At 39.7% G+C, this 22,474-nt stretch overlaps 1 protein-coding gene across 2 annotated transcripts in view; it reads right to left on the minus strand.

Annotated features, from left to right (window-relative positions):
- The window catches only part of GRM3 (glutamate metabotropic receptor 3), a 104,454-nt gene that overhangs the window by 63,807 nt on the left and 18,173 nt on the right, over positions 1–22,474 (minus strand). For both annotated transcript variants that reach the window (XM_060156159.1, XM_060156158.1), the window contains exon 2: positions 19,080–19,935. In XM_060156159.1, coding sequence (XP_060012142.1) covers positions 19,080–19,935 — 856 coding nt within the window. The remainder of the gene's footprint in view (positions 1–19,079; positions 19,936–22,474) is intronic.

The raw sequence follows: 22,474 nt of genomic DNA on the forward strand, positions 1-22,474 counted from the left end.
AATCTAACTCAGAGTAAAAGCCAAAATCCTTAAAAGGTCCTCCAGAACCTGGACCCCACTGCCTCTCTGACCTCACCTCCTCTACGTCTTCTGTGCTAACTCCACCCATAGCCACCGCGGCTTCCTTGCCTTCTTTGAATACTTCAAGCAGACTCTCGCCTCAGGCTTTATTTGCTTCCTGGGAATGTTCTCCCCCGTGTGTCCACATGGCTTGCTCCCTTGCTTCCAGGTCCTACATGAAGTTTCCCCTGACCACCTTATATAAAACAGCAACTACCCCCTCACACAACTGGGATTCCACAGTCCCCTAGCCTTGCTTGATTTTCCTCCGTGTGACATGCTGTCTATTTGCTAGCTTATTTATGGAACATCAGCTCTACAAGGGTAGGGCTTTTGTTAGGTTTCATTGCTTGACTCCTAGCATCTAGAGCTGGGACTGATGTACAGAAGGTCAGCAATTAATATTGAATGACTACATGAAACTGACCTGGTGTTTTGAAGTCCACTTCCTTCAGGAAGTCTTCCCAGTGTGAGTGGAATGTGGATTGCCATCCTCTTTAACTACAGCCCCAACTTTTAATCCTCTCAGATGCAGGAACACCTTACTCATATGAAAGGTCAAGGACAAAAATGCCATATATCTGCTAGTTCTGTTTGGCATCTAACACATCTGTAGTGTTTCTAAAATATTAACAGATGAGTCCTGGAGTGGCTATGGGATTTGCCTCAAGTCACAGAGCCATGCAGTGGTACATCCAGAATGAATATGAACTCAGTGGATTTAGAGTCTCTTGCTCGAGTTAGTGCTCATAATCTCTAGAGATTCTCCAACAACGAACATAAACAGGCTGGTTTTGCCTCCAGTCACATTTTTTTTCCGCTTTGTTATATTGCCTTTACCTTGGAAGTTGAGGGGACATACCACTGAATAATGATCAAAGGACATGAATTCTAATCCAGGAGGGGTTCTTTTTCTTTGACCTTGGGTGAGAGACTTCACCTCTCCCCACCTATAAAATGATAAATAATAACATCTACTCAACCTAGTTCACAGGATCTAGTTATAGTGTGTTTAAAAGTGTTTTTAAAATAATAGTGTTAAATGACATACATCTTCACAACTATTATTAGGATTTTAGGGTTCTGAATTTTTGGCAAAGTCTTCATTTTTAGCTTCTTGACTGAGTGAGCTCTTGTGATGGGCCATCAAACATGAGGGACAAGAAACTAAACTCCTTGCCACGCTGTGGCTTGAGATATGGTAAAAAGGGATGAGCCTGTGCACTCCTGGAATTGTATTAATTCATTCAATCCCTGGTCTAATAGCTTGGATGACTAAATTTAAACTGAAGAGACCAGCAAAAAGGAGTGGATATCTACTCCTGGGATATCCACCTCTTGTTTTCTTACTTCTGTTTTCAAATGAATTGATCTTACTGCACTTCTAAAAGTGTCTGTCAGAATCCTAAAAATTGCTGCAGCATTTTAAATAAAATTATGATATAATGTTCTAAAGAAAAATAAAACAAAGTAGACTTTCCATTACATTTTTTTTTTACACTGTTTAGCTACTGGATTAATTCAACAGTAAAAGACCCTTGCAAGAAAAAGGACAGAAAAAGAACTTAATAAATTTCTGCACTGAAAAGGGAGGAATTGAATGGAGGAGGGATTATCCATAGGATATACTTAGAGGAGAATTTAGGTAGGCAAAAGCAGTGAAGGAACTCATCTCTGGAAGTTGGCACTCTTGCTTTCCTTTTAGAAATATTTTATATATGTGTGTGTATATGTGTGTGTGTGTGTGTATATATATATATATATATATATGGCTTTTTTGTTTTGTTTTGTTTAAAATATTTCTGGAGTTGACACAGAGTTCTTAATGAATAAAAATGAAGAGGATATAAACAACCTCATTATCCAAAAGCTTGTTGATTGATGATTGAGACATGATAAATTTTCTTTGTTTTCTATTTTTATTAAAATTGAGATAATCAAAGATTAAGGTTTTATTAGACTATAATATTTTAGGGACAGAGAAGATTTTTTAAGTACCCCAAGAAGCTGGTATAGTGCTACCATGTGATCATCAGTGATCAGATAACCTATAAACAAATTTTGTGACAGAAAAATTCTTAAAAATAAAAAGTTGTAATTTCTGAAAGTACCAAAGGTATATTAAAACTTTTTAGAAAGAAAACCTGACTTGTGGTGTGTGCTACAAAACCACCACCACTACCCAACAATAAGAACACAACAGGAAAAACATGCAAATACATGAAACAAATCAACCCACAAAATTATTATGGTCTGGGATGGAAATTCTGGAAGGGTTTCAGACCCAGTATTCTCCCACTTTCTTTTATCAATTTACTTTTAATTAAGTATTAAGGTTTATAATTAGAATGAGACAATGGGGTGACGGGAAAGAAAAATGCAGTCTTAAAGAGCATTCAAGACACAGTGATCTATAGGCTGATTACTCTTTTTTGGCAATTTACTATTGATCCTCGGAAATAACAGTGTGATATCATGAATATTGATCTAGTGCAATCTGATGCGCTCAGAGGAAGGAGCGAAGTATATAATCGGAGGCTTCAGCTAAGAGTCATTCTTTATTGATGACACCATTATGGCAATTAATGAAAGAGTTAACAAATTCATTTGGGGATAATGAACATTTTGGAGCAATTTTTTATTATAACTGCAGCTGCACACAGTAAGCTGAGCCGAGTGACAATGGGGCTGCCTCCTTTTTCTCGGTACAAACTTACTTTTTTCTCCTTCGTAAGCAACAGTGGAAAATTGTGTGCGATTAGGAAACAGTCTTAGGTTGGCTTTGGACGCTACTTAGCTTTGCAAATTCGAGAAAGTGATTTAATTCCTTTGGTTCTCATTTAAATCTTTAAACCTGGGGAAATAATATCTACTTAGCTGACAGGATTTCGGTGAGAATTAATGAATGAAATATAAAATGGCTATTGTCAGGCAGGTAGCAATCGATAATTTCTGGTTTCTTTTTCTTTTCATCCCTTCTTCAGATGAACACTTTACTGGTTTTAGCTGAAGTTCAGGGTTAAGATAATAGGATGGTGATCACAAACAATGTGCTTTGGGAACATTTTATGCATTTTTATAGAAAGAGATTGAAAAGGCACATTTCAGATTTAATCTAAAAAATCAGATCAATACTTGACTATTTAATTTTAGTTTCCAAAAGAGGTCTGAATTTAATGCAAGTTAAACAGAAATGACACATTTAAAAAGTTATTGAGATGCTGGTGTGGAATGATTGCTTCACCTGGAAAATCATTTTTTCCCTCTCCACTTTTAAGGAAATCTTAGTCATATCCAGTGTTAATGTCTTTTAGGAAGCCTTTTCTAAACCCCTGCTCACTGCTGATTTCTCCTTTGTACCTACACACTATTCTAGTTGTTCCTCTCTTAAAATGCCAAAGATAAAATGCTGTATGGTGTAAGTCATATTCTCTTACTGCCTTTACTAGTCATGAAGCTGCTTGAGTGCAGAAAGGACTTAGTTACTCATTTTTTGCATCCTTTGCTGTACCTGACACTAATTCACCCTGAAAACCAAAGGTTCTCTGAAAAGTTTCAAAATTATACTATTTTTAATACAGCAATTATGTTTGTCAAAGAGCACAAACTTCCAGTTATAAGATGAATAAGTTTGGGGGAATCTAATGTATCCATACAGCATGGTGATTATAGCCAATAATACTGTATTGTATACTTGAAAGTTGCAAAGAGAATAGTTCTTAAATGTTCTCACCACAGAAAAAGTAATGGTAATTCTGTGATGGGCTGGAGGTGTTAGTTAAGGCTATGATGGTAATCACTTTGTAATATATATGTATGTCAAATCAACATGTTGCACACTTTACACTTACAAAATGTTGTATGTCAATTATATCGCAATAAGCTGAAAATGTTTTTTAAATATAAAGAAAAATATTAATGGCCAGTCTTAGAACATCTAATCATACTTGGGTCAGTGGCTTAGTTTGTGGATGAACATAAATTTGTATTTGAGATGTTATTTTGCAAATGTAATATAGGGTGAACTCTGTGCTAGTAAGATTGTTTATAGTTTTTGGATGGAATTAAATATTTGAATATTCTGCAATGTTATTTAGTACTATAACTTCTGGGGACTCTGCCACCTTATCAAATTCTAATTTATCTTAGACAGTGAAAAGAATCCTTTAACTATCATAGTTTTGGAATGAAACACACCTAAGTGGAGTGTCTTTGTTACCTCAGGAACAATGCTAGGTGTTTGGGGAAAAAATGTGAAGGATGAAAGATGACTCTTGCCTGGTGATGTCACATATAGTGACTAAAGATACTGTGGACATTTGTTAAATGTTTAAAGTAAGAGGGAGGTCACCCTCCTACACTGTTGGTGGGAATGTAGATTGGTATAGCCACAATGGAGAACAGTATGGAGGTTCCTTAAAAAACTAAAAATAGACCTACCATATGACCCAGTAATCCCACTACTGGGCATATATCCGGAGGAAAACATGGTCCGAAAGGATACAGGCACCCCAGTGTTCATTGCAGTGCTGTTTACAATAGCCAAGACAAGGAAGCAACCTAAATGTCCATCGACAGAGGAAGAAAGATGTGGTACATATATACAATGGAATATTACTCAGCCATTTAACAGAATGAAATAATGCCATTTGCAGCAACATGGATGGACCTAGAGATTGTCATACTAAGTGAAGTAAGTGAGACAGTGAAAGAGAAATATCGTATGATATTGCTTATATGCGGAATGTAAAATGAAATAATACAAATGAACTTATTTACAAAACAGAAACAGACTCACAGACTTAGAGAATGAACTTATGGTTATCAGGGGGGAAGGGTGAGGGGAAGGGATGGTTAGGGAGTTAGGGATTGACATGTACACACCGCTGTATTTAAAATGGATAACCAACAAGGACCTACTGTATAGCACAGGGAGCTCTGCTCAATATTATGTAACAACCGATGTGGGAAAAGAATTTGAGAAAGAATAGATACATGTATATGTATAACTGAATCACTTTGCTGTACGCCTGAAACTATCACAACATTGTTAATCAACTATACTCCAATATAAAATAAAGAGTTAAAAGAAAATAGAGGGAGGTCAGAAGAGCGACCTGTCCTTGAGTTGCTTAGCCATCTCCTCAGTGCCTGCCTCAGCATATAACATCAGTTTCCTTAACCTTTAGAACCTCTGCTCCCTGCTCAGGCATTATGAGACTTTTGCTAGGTTCCTAGGACGGTTTACTAAACCCAACTCTGGGAGACTTCCCATAATCAGTTGCTCCATTAGATGACAGTCTAATCTTTTAAAATTCCTTAGAGAACAGCCTTCTATTTCAGTATATGATTGCCACCCTAGTCAGGAATTTTTTTCTGAACCCACTGAAAATACTTCCTTTCTCTATGTTGGCGTTCCAGTGTTGTGTTGAGGATGAATATTAGCAGAAATATATATGAAAGTGGAAAAACATGTATTTTCAACTCAAGTGATAATATTTCCAGTGATTAGAAGCATTTAGAAGACTAGGTTATTGTGGGATAATACTGTGTGTCCCAAAGGTCACAAATGGAGGCTAAACTTGTTTTTGAAGATGGTTAGTTATACTTTAAAAAAAAAATGCTCTGAATATTTTCTTCAGCCTCCAGACACCTTTACTGGTGATGTCCTTGTAAATATACTACAGCGTCCCGAAGTCTGGACACATAGAGGAAACAGCATATTCATCGTACTTTTTTCTTCCAATTAGCAAGGGGGTAGAATCCGTTTCTTTCATACTTTATTGGGGATGGTTATGTTTTTCTTCTTCACAGACAGGACGGCTTTTCAAATGGATCAAGAAAAATTAAGGCTTATGAAATAATAATCATAGTAATAACAGTAAGAACCATATGATCATAATAACAAGCAGCAGTAGCAGAAAGCTCAGGCCAAAGTGGAAAATTAGGCTTTCCAGAGGCTCCTGCTCTCCATTGTGTGACCTTACAATGAGAATCATTTCTCAAGCCTCTAGGCTACCAAAGCACAGATGCGTGATGCATAAACAAATAAGTAATCACATGAGTGGTGTCCTCTGGGGGTTTAGATCTTATTCTGGTGACCCCAGGAAGCTGACCAGAGAGAAAGGGGCAAAAAAAAAAGTACAGGATATTTATCTTTACGTTTTTGAAAATGCTTTTGATCAGCAGAGCTGGAACAAGTTTCTGTGCTTTTGTGGGAACTACAAATGTTCCAGGGGAGGAAGCGAGATCAAGAGCAGTTTGCTCTTTCAGGAACTTCAAAGCCCATTCATCTAAAGATGTGGCCATTACCATTTTGGCTTCCTCGCTGTGCCTTGGATGGCCCCAGACTTTTCAAGAGGAGAGCCTTGCTGGGTTGGGGCCAGCTCACACATATTCCTTAGAGTGCAGTGTCCCAGAAAATCTGCCCTTCCCAGCCTGTGCTCTGTGATTACCCCTCCAACCAGGAGTGAATTTTCTACCGATGGGAATGAGTCAGTCGCAGAGGTGAATGGGGCAGCAAGGCTGGACTGCTCATTTTCTGCCTCTGCCCCTCTTTCAGATATGGACAATTGTAAACATAAGAACAAAACTAGACAATCTCCGTGAGGCTCTGGGCCTCTGATCTCAGTAGTCTGTCTCTTTGCTGGTACCAGGAGATAAGTGTGCCACACAAAAAAAAGAAAGAAAGAAAGAAATAGAGAAAGAAAAGCAACTAACAAACGAATGAGCAAAAATCCTGTCACAGCTGTGTCCTACTATCCAGCCCATTATGACTACCAGGTCCAGCAGTAACAAGGAGATGCCCTCTTCACTTATAATTCAAGCCTTGAGAATAAGGCTTGAATTAAGATTTGTTCAGTGAATTTAGATTTATTCTGGAAATAAGATACACAATGATTTTCCAATCCAAAGCAAAACTCAAAACCAAAATAGAACACAAAATTTAAGGCAAGACCTTACTATTGCAGCCCCACTAATTCTTTTCTTAAATTTTTATTTTATATTGGAGTATCATGGATTTACAATGTTGTGTTAGTTTCAGGTGTACAGCAAAGTCACACCTATACATATATCCATTCTTTTTCAGATTCTTTCCCCATATCGGTTATACAGAATATTGAGTATAGTTCCCTGTGTTATACAGTAGGTCCTGTTGATTATCTATTTTGTATATAGTAGTGTGTATATGTTAATTCCAACCTCCTAATTTATCCGCACCCCCCCCCCACTTTTCCTCTCTGGTAACCGTAAGTTTGTTTCCTAAGTCTGTAAGTCTGTTTCTGTTTTGTAAATAAGTACATTTCTATCATTTTTTTAGATTCCACATGTAAGTGATATCATATGATATTTGTCTTTCTTTGTCTGACTTGCTTCACTTAGTATGAAAATCTCTAGGTCCATCCACCTTGCTGCAAATGGCATTATTTCATTCTTTTTTATGCAGCCCCACTAATTCTGCTTCTATACTTTGAGACTGTTCTGTGGATTGGCTGCTGGTATAACCTCCCTGAAGCTGGGACCCCGTCTGTCTTGTTAACTGTTGGGTCCCCAGGTCCCAGCATAAAGTCTAAACTTACCTTTGGAATCACTGGCTACATTCAGGACCTTATGGTTTGCTCTGTCACCTATTTACTATGTGATCTTGGATAAATCTCCTGTTGTGTAAAATTCTCAGTTTTTCCATTCTCAACCATTTTAACCCAGGCCTGCAAATCACGCAAAGGAACGTTCTGAGTGTTATTCCTAAGATAATGCATCCTCGACGCCGGCTGTGTCTTGGAGCACCTCTGGCAGTTTGCACAGTAAGTGGGAGTGCTTTCTTATTTCTTTTCATTTGGGTGCACTCTGGTTACCACGTCACCTGACAGTTGAGTTCACTTTTATGTGCTTCAGTAAGTGAAGATCTTAATGCTGACATCCTGAATTTCCACCTCTGTCAAGTGAGGAGTAGAAGCAAGTTCATCTTTCAGGAAGGCCTTTTGTAACTCTATGATTTTAGTCTATTCCATTTTCTGGAACTCGTCTCAGAATAAAAAGTGAGAGAGGTTATATTGTACTGTGAACACATAAAATGACAGTGACATTGCATTTCTTTAAAAGTTTAATAGCCCTCTCTGTTTCCTCTGCCTGGAACTGCCTTGGGTAGTTTAAGCTTTCCTTTTACATGATAAGTGCATGGAATTTTATTCAAAATAATTTGGAAAAGTCTCGTGCCACGAAACATAATTCTCATTTAAATATTTATTTTAGAATTCAAGATGACGTGGCTCTTTCAGATGGAGAAATTTTACTAATAAAAAATGCTTTGAAGCTTTTTTTTTTTTAATATCCTAAGGTGTAGAGTCTGAGGCTCACCTTCCAAAGTTTGGGTGTTTTATGAATCACCTTAGCTCCAAATAATTGAGAAAGTGTCCCAGGAGCATTAAAGGGATAATAAAAAGCAGCACAGAAGAAACCCATCTTGAACTTATTTACTGATCGTCTTTCATTCCTTTAATAAACATTCCATTAATAGTGAGAGTATGTCAGAAACTGTGTTAGGTGTTTGGGATCAAAGTCCTCAACTTCCCAGAGTTCTTGGGTTACGTACAAAAGCAGCACTGGGTCTGATGACTTGGATTTCAACCTTGTTCCCTGCCACTAACCAGATGATGATCTTGGGCAAATCACCTTCACTTTGGGGGCTTCATCTATAAAACAGGGACAAACAAGAGATCCACTGCTAATGCTCTTTGGTTTTAATTTTGCCTCAAATACGAAGATAGAACATAACTAATGGACGGTGCTTAGGTTAAAAAAAAAGCCAGCCATTCTAGAAGGCATATACTTTTCTTTCTTGAAATTCATTTGTTAATGAAAAAAACATACACATTTAATTTTCACAAAAAGAATCACATTATAAATGTATCGACTGTTTTTCTCATTCTGTATTCCTTCAGTAAACATTGATATAATGTGCAACTCTGTACCCGAAAATGTGTTGGGTATTTGAGATCAAAGATGAAACATATGTTCTCTGCCTTGACAAAAGCTCACAATCTAGTAATGGAGATAGAGAAGGAAATACGAATTTGGGTGTTAAGAGCTATTTATAATCCACAAATATTTACTGAATATCTATTATGCTTGGGCTACATCAGTGAATAAAACCGACAATAATTTCTGTTTTCATGGAGTTTATATTCAAGTGTGAAGATCAAACAATAAAGAATAAACATGAAAACGTTCATGTGGTATGAGAGAAGGTGAAAAAATCATGGAGTAAATAAAAGTAGAGCAGGTTAAAGGGAAATAGGGCACATGTGGTGGGGTTGGAGGCAGTGAGTTGCAGTCTTAAGAAGGATTGCCAGGTGGGTCTCAATAAGAGGCTGAGGTTTAAGTAAAGCTTGACGGAAGTAAGATGTCTGGGGAAAGGGCATTACAATCAGAGGGAACTGGGGGTGGGAAAGCCCTAAGTTTGGAAACAAAGGTGGCTGGAGTGAAGTGAGCAAGAGGGAGAGTAAAAGGTGATGAAAGAGGAGCAGCAAGGGATTGTGGGGGGAGGGCAGATCAGGCAGGACCTTGTAGAACACTGTAAGGACTTTGACTTTGACTGTGAGTGACATGGGGGAACTCCCTAAGAGGTTTTGAACAGAGGAGTGACTCGGTCTGGCTTACACTATAAAAGGGCATCCTGGCTGTTGTGTTGCAGCTGTGTTGGAGGTGGCTAAGAGTAAATCAATTTGGAGAGTATTCTAGGGATGCAGTGTTGAGGTGTTGCTGGCTTGGACCAGGGTAGTAGCAGTTGAGATGGAATAAGTGAAGGTGCTAGATAGGGCAGAAGGGGCTGGGGTGAGAGTGTTCTAGGTGGAGGAAACAGCATAGACAGAGGGCACAAAGGCAAAAATAAGGGCGCGTGCTTGGCGAACTACAAGTAGTTCCTTAATGGAAGGAAGGGTGAATGCTGGGTGTGTGGCAGGAGATGAGTCTAGAGAGGTCGTTAGATCTTACGCCAGGAGAATTTACTGTTTAGAAGAATCTTTAGCAAAGCATACTTCTGCCAAATCTCTTTTGCAAAAGGAATATTCATATTGGGTTAACTTCAAGGAATACTCATGGTGGCCATTGCTGGAACTTGCTAGTAGGGATATACCAAGGGACAGAGGAGTATTCTCAGGAGGCTTAGCTCTTCCATCCTGAGAGGGCTAGAGCTCTAAGGGCATTGGCTATAACTGTCTGTCAGAAGAATCCTGGAGTAAATGCATGGACTACAGGCAGCTGGCTGGAAGAGGACTTTTCTGATCTGAGCAAAGATTGTGTAGTGTTTGCTAAGCATTCACTATTGTGCCTAGTCCACTACCTCAATATTCAAGTTAGAAAATCAGAGATACTACTTCAGAAAAAAAATGTAAAACAGACATGCTTTTCAATAGCTGACTAGGTTAGCCTTATTATTTAATATACATATTTAGCTAATTCATTGTCCCAGTATCCTCCAGTAGTAAGGCATTTTCTAGTCCAAGTCTCACTGCTATGCATATGTACCTGGTGGCTGGTCTAAATTCCCTCTTTTCTGTAGCTGGAGTCTGTTTTTTCACCCTTCTATTCTCTTCAGAGATGGAGAATGATTGGCAATTTTGAGCAAATTGAGAAGGTGAAAATAGCACTTTGTGGTCAGGTCTGCACAGCCAAACTAAATTGTAGAATCAAAGTCAGTAACTGAACGAGGAGACAAAAAGAAGATCCTGTTGGGTGATGCTCTCGGCCTGAACCAAGATGACAGAGTAGAAGGACATACTCTCACTCCCTCTGCAAGAACACCAGAATCACAACTAGCTGCTGGACAGTCAATGACAGGAAGACACTAGAACTCACCAAAAAAGATACCCCACATCCAAAGACAAAGGAGAAGCCACAATGAGATGGTAGGAGGGGTGTAATCACAGTAAAATCAAATCCCATAACTGCTGGGTGGGTGACTCACAGACTGGAGAACACTTATATCACAGAAGTCCACCCAGTGGAGGGAAGGTTCTGAGCACCACATCAGGCTTCCCAACCTGGGGGTCTGGCAACAGGAGGAGGAATTCCTAGAGAATCAGACTTTGAAGGCTAGTGGGATTTGAATGCAGGACTTCGACAGGACTGGGGAAGACAGAGACTCCACTCTTGGAGGGCACACACAAAGTAGTGAGTGCATCAGGACCCAGGGGAAGGAGCAGTGACCCCATAGGAGACTGAACCAGACCTACCTGCTAGTGTTGGAGGGCCTGCTACAGAGGCGAGGGGTGGCTGTGCCTCACCATGGGGACAAGGACACTGGCAGCAGAAGTTCTGGGAAATACTGCTTGGCGTGAGCTCTCCCAGAGTCTGCCATTAGCCCCACCAAAGAGCCCAGGTAGGCTCCAGTGTTGGGTTGCCTCAGGCCAAACAACCAACAGGGAGGGTACCCAGCACCACCCATCAGCAGTCAGGTGGTTTAAAGTTTTACTGAGCTCTGCCCACCAGAGCAACAGTCAGCTCTACCCACGACCAGTCCCTCCCATCAGGAAACTTGCACAAGCCTCTTAGATAGCCTCATCCACCAGAGGGAAGACAGCAGAAGCAAGAAGAACTGCAATCCTGCAGCCTGTGAGACAAAAACCACATTCACAGAAAGATAGACAAGATGAAAAGGTAGAGGGCTATGTACCAGATGAAGGAACAAGATAAAACCCCAGAAAAACTAAATGAAGTGGAGATAGGCAACCTTCCAGAAAAAGAATTCAGAATAATGATAGTGAAGATGATCCAGGACCTCGGAAAAAGAATGGAGGCAAAGTTCGAGAAGATGCAAGAAATGTTTAACAAAGACCTAGAAGAATTAAAGAACAAACAAACAGAGATGAACAATACAATAACTGAAATGAAAACTACACTAGAAGGAATCAGTAGCAGAATAACTGAGGCAGAAGAACGGATAAGTGATCTGGAAGACAGAATGGTGGAATTCACTGCTTCAGAACAGAATAAAGAAAAAAGAATGAAAGAAATGAAGACAGCCTAAGAGACCTCTGGGACAACATTAAATGTAACAACATTCGCATTATAGGGATCCCAGAAGGAGAAGAGAGAGAGAAAGGACCCAAGAAAATATCTGAAGAGATTATAGTCGAAAACTTCCCTAACATGGGAGAGGAAATAGCCACCCAAGTCCAGGAAGCGCAGAGAGTCCCATACAGGATAAACCCAAGGAGAAACACGCCGAGACACATAGTAATCAAATGGGCAAAAATGAAAGACAAAGAAAAATTATTGAAAGCATCAAGGGAAAAATGACAAATACCATACAAGGGAACTCCCAAAGGTTAACAGCTGGTATCTCAGCAGAAACTCTACAAGCCAGAAGGGAGTGGAATGATATACTTAAAGTGATGAAAAGGAAGAACCTACAACCAAGATTACTCTACCCAGCAAGGATCTCATTCAGATTCGATACAGAAATCAAAAGCTTTACAGACAAGCAAAAGTGAAAAGAATTCAGCACCACCAAACCAGCTCTACAACAAATGCTAAAGGAACTTCTCTAAGTGGGAAACACAAGAGGAGAAAAGGACCCACAAAAACAAACCCAAAACAATTAAGAAAATGGTCATAGGAACATACATATCGATAATTACTTTAAATGTGAATGGATTAAATGTTCCAACCAAAGGACACAGGCTTGCTGAATGGATACAAAAGCAAGACCCATCTATATGCTGTCTACAGGAGACCCACTTCAGACCTAGGGACACTTACAGACTGAAAGTGAAGGGATGGAAAAAGATATTCCATGCAAATGGAAATCAAAAGAAGGCTGGAGTTGGGCTTCCCTGGTGGCGCAGTGGTTGAGAGTCTGCCTGCCGATGCAGGGGACACAGGTTTGTGCCCCGGTAAGGGAAGATCCTACATGCTGCAGAGCGGCTGGGCCTGTGAGCCATGGCCACTGAGCCTGTGCGTCCGGAGCCTGTGCTCCACAACGGGAGAGGCCACAATAGTGAGAGGCCCACGTACCACAAAAAACAAAACAAAACAAAAAGCTGGAATAGCAATACTCATATCAGATCAAATAGACTTTAAAATAAAGAATGTTACAAGAGACAAGGAAGGACACTATATAATGATCAAGGGATCAATCCAAGAAGAAGATATAACAATTATAAATATATATTCACCCAACATAGGAGCACCTCAATACATAAGGCAACTGCTAACAGCTATAAAAGAGGAAACTGACAGTAGCACAATAATAGTGGGGGACTTTAACACCTCACTTACACCAATGGACAGATCATCCAAACAGAAAATTAATAAGGAAACACAAGCTATAAATGACACAACAAACCAGATAGATTTAATTGATATTTATAGAACATTCCATCCAAAAACTGCAGAATACACTTTTTTCTCCAGTGCGCATGGAACATTCTCCAGGATAGATCCCATCTTGGGTCACAAATCAAGCTTCAGTAAATTTAAGAAATTTGAAATCATGTCAAGCATCTTTTCTGACCACAACGCTATGAGATTAGAAATCAATTACAGGGGAAAAAACTGTAAAAAACACAAACACATGGAGGGTAAACAATACATTACTAAATAACCAAGAGATCACTGAAGAAATCAAAGAGGAAATCAAAAAGTACCTAGAGACAAATGACAATGAAAACACGACGATCCAAAACCTATGGGAGGCAGCAAAAGCAGTTCTAAGAGGGAAGTTCATAGCTATACAAGCCTACCTGAAGAAACAAGAAAAATCTCAAATAAACAATCTACACTTACACCTAAAGGAACTAGAGAAAGAAGGACAAACAAAACCCAAAGTTAGCAGAAGGAGAGAAATCATAAAGATCAGAGCAGAAATAAATGAAATAAAAACAAAGAAAACAACAGCAAAGCTCAATAAAACTAAAAGCTGGTTCTTTGAGAAGATAAACAAAATTGATAAATCATTAGTCAGACTCATCAAGAAAAAGAGGGAGAGGACTCAAATCAATAAAATTAGAAATGGATAAGGAGATGTTACAGCAGACACCGCAGAAATACAAAGCATCTTAAGAGACTACTACAAGCAACTCTATGCCAATAAAATGGACAACCTGGAAGAAATGGACAAATTCTTAGAAAGGTATAATCTTCCAAGACTGAACCAGGAAGAAATAGAAAATATGAACAGACCAATCACAAGTAGTGAAATTGAAACTGTGAGGAAGAATCTTCCAACAGGGCTTCCCTGGTGGTGCAGTGGTTGAGAGTCCGCCTTCCGATGCAGGGGACACGGGTTCGTGCCCCAGTCGGGGAGGATCCCACATACCGTGAAGCGTCTGGGCCCATAAGCCATGGCCGCTGAGCCTGCGCGTCCGGAGCCTGTGCTCCGCAACGGGAGAGGCCACAACTGTGAGAAGCCCGCATAGCGCAAAAAAAAAAAAAAAAAATCTTCCAATAAACAAAAGTCCAGGACCAGATGTCTTCACAGGTGAATTCTATCAAACATTTAGAGAAGACATAACACCCATCCTTCTTAAACTCTTCCAAAAAATTGCAGAGGAAGGAACACTCCCAAACACATTCTATGAGGCCACCATCACCCTGATACCAAAACCAGACAAAGATACTACAAGAAAAGAAAATTACACACTAATATCACGGATAAATATAGATGCAAAAATCCACAACAAAATGCTAGCAAACAGAATCCAACAACACATTAAAAGGATCACACTCCATGATTAAGTCGGATTTATCCCAGCAATGCAAGGTTTCTTTAATATACACAAATCAATCAATGTGATACACCATATTAACAAACTGAAGAATAAAAACCATATGATCATCTCAATAGATGCAGAAAAAGCTTCTGGCAAAATTCAACACCAATTTATGACAAAAACTCTCCAGAAAGTGGGCATAGAGGGAACCTTCCTCAAAATAATAAAGGCCATATACGACAAACCCACAGCAAACATCATTCTCAATAGTGTAAAACTGAAAGCATTTCCTCTAAGATAGGAACAAGACAAGGATGTCCACTCTCACCACTGTTACTCAACATAGTTTTGGAAGACCTAGCCACGGCAATCAGAGAAGAAAAAGAAATAAAAGGAATACAAATTTGAAAAAAAGAAGTAAAAGTGTCACTGTTTGCAGATGACATGATACTATACATAGAGAATCCTAAAGATGCCACCAGAAAACTACTAGAGCTAATCAATGAATTCGGTAAAGTAGCAGGATACAAAATTGATGCACAGAAATCTCTTGCATTCCTATACACTAATGATGAAAACTCTGAAAGAGAAATTAAGGAAACACTCCCATTTACTATTGCAACAAAAAGAATAAAATACCTAGGAATAAACCTACCTAGGGAGACAAAAGACGTGTATGCAGAAAACTATAAGACACTGATGAAAGAAATTAAAGATGATACCAACAGATGGAGAGATATACCATGTTCTTGGATTGGAAGAATCAGTATTGTGAAAATGTCTATACTACCCAAAGCAATCTACAGATTCAATGCAATCCCTATCAAATTACCAATGGCATTTTTTTACGGAACTAGAACAAAAAATCTTAAAATTTGTATGGAGACACAAAAGACCCCAAATAGACAAAGCACTCTTGTAGGAAAAAAGTGGAGCTGGAGGAATCAGACTCCCTGACTTCAGACTATACTACAAAGCTACAGTAATCAACACAGTATGGTACTGGCAGAAAAACAAAAACATAGATCAATGGAACAAGATAGAAAGCCCAGAGATAAACCCATGCACCTATGGTCAACTAATATATGACAAAGGAGGCAAGGATATACAATGGAGAAAAGATAGTTTCTTCAATAAGTGGTGCTGGGAAAACTGGACAGCTACATGTAAAAGAATGAAATTAGGCCACTCCCTAACACCATACACAAAAATAAACTCAAAATGGATTAGAGACCTAAATGTAAGGCCAGAAACTATCAAACTCTTAGAGGAAAACATAGGCAGAACACTCTATGACATAAATCACAGCAAGATCCTTTTTGACCCACCTCCTAGAGAAATGGAAATAAAAACAAAAACAAACAAATGGGACCTAATGAAACTTCAAAGCTTTTGCACAGCAAAGGAAACCATAAACAAGACCAAAAGACAACCCTCAGAATGGGAGAAAATATTTGCAAATGAAGCAACTGACAAAGGATTAATCTCCAAAATTTATAAGCAGCTCATGCAGCTCAATAACAAAAAAACAAACAACCCAATCCAAAAATGGGCAGAAGACCTAAATAGACATTTCTCCAAAGAAGACATACAGGTGGCCAAGAAGCACATGAAAAGCTGCTCAACATCACTAATTATTAGAGAAATGCAAATCAAAAGTACACTGAGGTACCACCTCACACCAGTTAGAATGGGCATCATCAAAAAATCTACAAACAACAAATGCTGATGAGGGTGTGGAGAAAAGGGAACCCTCTTGCACTGTTGGTGGGAATGTAAATTGATACAGCCAGTATGGAGAACAGTATAGAGGTTCCTTAAAAAACTAAAAATAGAATTACCATATGATACAGCAATCCCACTACTGGACATATAGTATACCATATACCCTGAGAAAACCATAATTCAAAAAGACACACGCACCCCAATGTTCATTGCAGCACTATTTACAATAGCCAGGTCATGGAAGCAACCTAAATGCCCATTGACAGACGAATGGATAAAGAAGATGTGGTACATATATACAATGGAATATTACTCAGCCATAAAAAGGAATGAAATTGTGTCACTTGTTGAGACGTGGGTGGATCTAGAGACTGTCATACAGAGTGAAGTAAGTCAGAAAGGGAAAAACAAATATCGTATATTAACGCTTGTATGTAGAACCTAGAAAAATGGTACAGATGCACCGGTTTGCAGGGCAGAATTTGAGAGACAGATGTAGAGAACAAACGTATTGACACCAAGCTGGGAAAGTGGTGGTGGTGGTGGGGGTGGGGGTGTGATGAATTGGGCGATTGGGATTGACATGTATACACTGATGTGTATAAAACTGATGTCTAATAAGAACCTGCTGTATAAAAAAATAAATATAATAAAATTCAAAAATAAAAAAAGAAAGAAGATCCTGTTGTTTTATTTATCCAAATAATGGCCTTATTTCTTCACTTTTCTTTGCCATTTAAGACTCAGTCAGTGAAATGAAGGAAAATATTTTGCTTACAGAAAACACCTTGTAAAGGCTCTCTGAAATCCAAGAGGTTTCTTTTTATTAGCTGTTGATGAGTGGATGTATTTGTATATTTGCATCCTAAGGAGTAATGAACTACAATAACAGAGTTAATACTTGTGGTGCATAAATATAAATGGTTACCCCAAGGTTAGTCTGAAAGGGGAGAACGGTGCTAATCTTATTCATCTTTAAGAATTAAGTGCATTGTAGATGCTATTTATAGATACCTGAGAGTTCATTTATATTTAGAGTAAAGATATTCTTTTTTACTGACACTGTGGTGCAATCTTATATTCTGGAGATGTCAGTGTGAAATGATCTGGGATTTTGAGATAAATCCTGAATAAATAAATAAATATATGGAACACACACACACACACACACACACATTCCTATATGGAATATACCTGTGGGAGTACAGGGCACAGGAAAGTTTTAATCTTAACATTTACAGTGGTCATTCTAATGATAAAGATGGTATCCATCAGATGAATAGCAGGGAATACTGATCTCCGCTACTTTTGGCTCCCTCTGGGTGGAATGAAGAAAGGATGTGCAAAAATGCAGTCTGGTAATTTTTGTGCTTATTTTCAAGACTAGTTTAGGGGTTAGAGTTCTAGAATAGGAGCCAATTGTCATGAGGTCTTTTCTCAGTACTACCAGTGAGTTTTCAGGCCATTTGACTTCTGAGTCAAATCTGTAAGGGAGATGTGAGAACTGCCACTTGCTCCAATGATAGTATGATTTGAGCATACAAACTTTCATGTCTTGGATGATAAATCAATTGAAACAGACTCTGCAGACTAGAATGATGCCCTAGTGGCATGGGAGATGATTAGCAATTTAGACAATGAAAGCATTTTATCATTGTAATATTTTTGGCATCAAAATCTTTTGTGCCCAATAATATTACTTACCATTTTAGGATTTAGGATTAAGCTAAAATCCCCCAAACTAGTACCTTAATGCACTGATATCACATGCACCTTAGAAGAGAATGAAGTTCTAAAGATTTCTTGCTTTTTATATATTAGTAGTGCATCAAAACACAGTGCTATATTGAGAAATGTTTAGACCATATTTATAAAGAAATGAAGTTGCAGCAATAGCCACTTTGAATACACCTTTGGAATTTCACGTCTGTATCAGAATGACTTCCATCAGTCTTCAGTTTGCTTAAAGTCAAGCTCCCAGGAAAACAGTTTCATTTCATAACGTCATTTGAGAAAATCCACAGCCCTTAATACTGACATGGAAATGTTGCTGTACAGCAGAAGACATAAACTCGAATGCCTGGAATCACCATGCTCTGAGTATCTTTCCCTCTCCCTCCCTAATTAGGCTCTGGGAAAAGAGTGACGTTTTTTATCTCCCCCACTGAGAAAGTTATGAGACTCTTTTGGTCAAATCACCCAGAAGGAAAGCTTGTAAGTTCATGTTCCTTAGAGAGTTGTCAATTCTGCTAAAGAAGATTAAATGCCCATATCACACGTGTCATATCCTACAGCTAATCACAAGAAAGAGAATAAATGTAGCATGGCCCGCGTCCAGCTACCACATACCAGTGCAGCCTAGGGGGCCTTTCAATTTCATGTGGTGTACCAGCCAAGGTATTCACTCAAAAATAAGTAAGAACATCAAAAAGCCATTGTATCGCATCTTGGAATATTTCACAGTTTGAGCCCCTTGTGTAGGTCTGAAAAAAAAGATTTCTGAGTCGGGGGCAGAGGTATTTGATTCCTCTTTGATTCACTGTTCGCACCACAGAAGATGATTAAAGGCTCCTCGCTTACCTGTGAAGTTGATTTTCAGCAAGTAATCCTTGTACAACTTCTTCCCGTCCAGGATCCTCATGGCGTCGCAGAGCTTGGTGGTGTTGGGACAGAGGGTGCGCTGCATTTTGTGCAGGGCGTGGGCCATGGCGTACACCGCGTTCACCACGAACATGATCTTGGATTCTTGTTCGTAGTTGCTGCTGTCGATGGCCAGGTGCTTGTCGCAAGGGCGCCGGTGGTTGTGCTTGTTCTGGAGGCTACACTGGAACTTCTGCTCCCAGAAGTCCCGGAACCAGGGGTTGCGGTGGTTGCTGTAGGGGCTGAGGCTCTGGAAGTAGCGGTCGAACTGGCGGATGCGCTGGGAGGCAAGCTCCAGGGTGATGGCGCCGTCGGCCACGTGCTCGCTGCCCTTGACGATGCTCTCCTGCGCGCCCCAGCCGTCGCTCGCCACCCAGGTGAAGGAGGCGTTGGCGCGGCTGGCGGCGGCGATGAGCTCGCGCGAGTCGTCGCTGCGCATGAAGAGGACCACGACGCGCGCGTTGGGCTTCTGCAGGAGCTCGCGGATCACGCTGTCGTACGACTTGCGGATGTTGGAGCGCCCCACCTTCTCCGCCGTGGCGATGCAGATGTTGCGCAGGCGGGCTTCCTGCTCGAACGCCTCGATCCCTGTCTCCCCGTAATCGCCCTCGGAGGCCACAGTGGACACGTAGGTCCAGTTGAAGAAACGCAAGATCTCGGCCATGGCTTTGGCCTGGTAGAAGTCGGGGGGCACGGTCCTGGCAAAATAATCATAGCGCGACTTGTCGCTGAGCTTGGCGCTGGTGGACGCGTAGCTTATCTGCGGGATCTGGAACAGCCTCAGCAGGTTGGCCACCTGGGGGAGGGAGACAGGGGAAGTACCATTTTTAGAAACCCGGAGGGAACTGACTGCACATGAAAGATAAAGGATAGCAGGCCTTTACCCAGCTCCCTTTTCACCTCTAGATCGCTAAGCTTTTCTGGACGCTTTGCCAGATACTTCCCTGGATTCTGTATTTGGAGTATTAGGGAGTAGGTCCCAAACATGTCATTCAAGGGTGGGGAAAAGACAGAGAAATGGGAAGGGCACTCCTCTTTCTCTCCTAGACTTTATAATAGACGCTGGACCAGGATCAATCCTGTTCAGGTGTCCCAGTGAGGTTGTTTTAAGTTTCTGGGGTCCTCTTATAACTCAGTCTAACAATGAACTACAGTGAATTGGCCCAATTACGTTTTTAGACAACTTGGCTGCGGTTGTATAGAAAGAGGCTGGGTGTTGTCTAATTCTCACTTCCCCCTCTTTTGCTAAAAACAGCAGTCTCTGAAAGAGTTTAATTTGGGAACTGTATGCCACATGGACAGTCCACATTAGACATTTATTATCTAGGTTAAGACAAAACAAAAAAAATATATCCTTTTTTTGGTGCATGCCAAATTTTAGGCATATACCTTTCTAAACTTCTGACGGGCTTGACCAACATTTTCTTTGCCTTTTCAACATTTTGTTTCTGTTTGGAGTATACGTAGTCCAAGGATACAAATGCTATTCTTATGATATTTTTGATTAAAAGGCAAATAAGGAAGTGTCGAGGACCTGGTCAAAAAAAGAACCATTTACTTTAAAATGTTTACTTATTTCGAATAAAGAATGTAAAATTGTTATTTACCTGTCAATAATATTTCACTTTATTTATTACAGAAAAAAAATATTTCACTTTATTTATTACAGAATAAAAAAGGAAAGTGGCACTAGCGTATCGAGGAGCATTTTATACTTAGAGTATTTGTGAAATTTATACATTTTAAAATATATACACAGATTATATGTAAATCTAATAACAAGTTTGTTTTTGTTTTTCCTGGCTACCTACCTCATGTATTCTGAACATTTCTATCTTTTCACTGACTTTAGTTACATAATATACTAAGTGGACTTTATTTGGAAACAACGTTGAATGTTCCAATATACTCTATGCGTACTTCGAAATTTCCCTTCTGGAAATTGTGGTTTCAGGTTTATATTTGACGTGTAGGAAGCACAGCTTGAAATAAGCAGCTGTTAGCAAAGAGCACAAGTACTATCAAACAACTCACAGCTGAGTCCTGATTAATCATCATTTCATCTGGCAACAGAAACCAGCAGCCAAATTCATACACAGCCACGTGGCATGTTCTTAGCGATCAGACCTGCTATTAAAACCAGCCCTTAATGTAGCCTAGAGCTGTCAAAAATGTTTTCCATATCTTTGCAAATCCTGGTACCTCTCACGTAACTACAAAGAGAACAGCAGGAAAATCTGGCACCTTAGCACACAATATAATGCAAATTTAGGATCCAGATACTTTTTGCATTTGGTAAAGACTCTTTTTTAATATATATCCTAGGATGTGAGTGAATTTTGGGGAATGGAGGTGAGTGGATGGATGAAGGCTAGTATGCCATTTACTTTTTCTTTTCTCACGCCTAGACACCCTGAACAAAATGACCTCTATTGGTTCATTTGAACAGGGAGGTGTTGCTTGTTTACTTAGCCTGATTGAGATGGCGCTGAGCCAGCACTGTCATCACTTCTGTACTGAGTACCTGGCTTCTTTCGGATGCAAGTACCACCGTGGCAGACTGGTGATAAGAGCCCTGTCTGTGCATGCGCTTGGCTTGATTCTGCAGTTTCTGGGTGACACTGGACAGGCCATCTCTTCTGGATGCTACAGTTTTCTAATCTTCAGGTTCTATTCATCAGGACCTGAACCCCTCAGGGAGGCAGAGAATGAAAGCCCCTGAAAAATGCCCAGAGACATCATTTTCTGGCATCTAGGAAACACAGTGAAAGGGTCCTAAACTGCTGAAACTTTTTTCTCCCGGAGGGATATGAGTCATGAAAAGCTGCTGAAGAAAAAAGTTCTTGTCTTTTGACGGATAGGGTCCTGTGGCTTCATTCTACCCCTCCAGGATATCTGAGAACAGTTTACAAACAAGGCAGACTGTACAAGACAGTGAAGTAACCATAGAGTGATGGAAATATGGAGAAGATTCTCTGGGCTGCGAAGGAGCACAGTGAGCTGCAGCATGGGTGGGAAGATGGTGGGTTAGAATAAAACTGCAACTATTGCCATCATTTTAAGAGTAGTTATCTGATATACACACTACTGTATATAAAATAGATAATACAGACCTACTGTATAGCGCAGGGAACTATATTCAATATCTTGTAATAACCTATCATGGGAAAGAATCTGAAGAAGAATATATATACACATATATATCTGAATCACTTTGCTACACATCTGAAACTAACACAACTTTATAAATCAACTCTACTTCAATAATTAAAAGAATAGTTATATGTGTGTGTGTTTAATGAGGAAACTACAGCCTACTTTAGAAAAAGGAGGCA

This window comes from Lagenorhynchus albirostris, chromosome 8 (genome assembly GCF_949774975.1).
Source record: "Lagenorhynchus albirostris chromosome 8, mLagAlb1.1, whole genome shotgun sequence".
In the NCBI taxonomy this organism is placed as follows: domain Eukaryota; kingdom Metazoa; phylum Chordata; class Mammalia; order Artiodactyla; family Delphinidae; genus Lagenorhynchus; species Lagenorhynchus albirostris.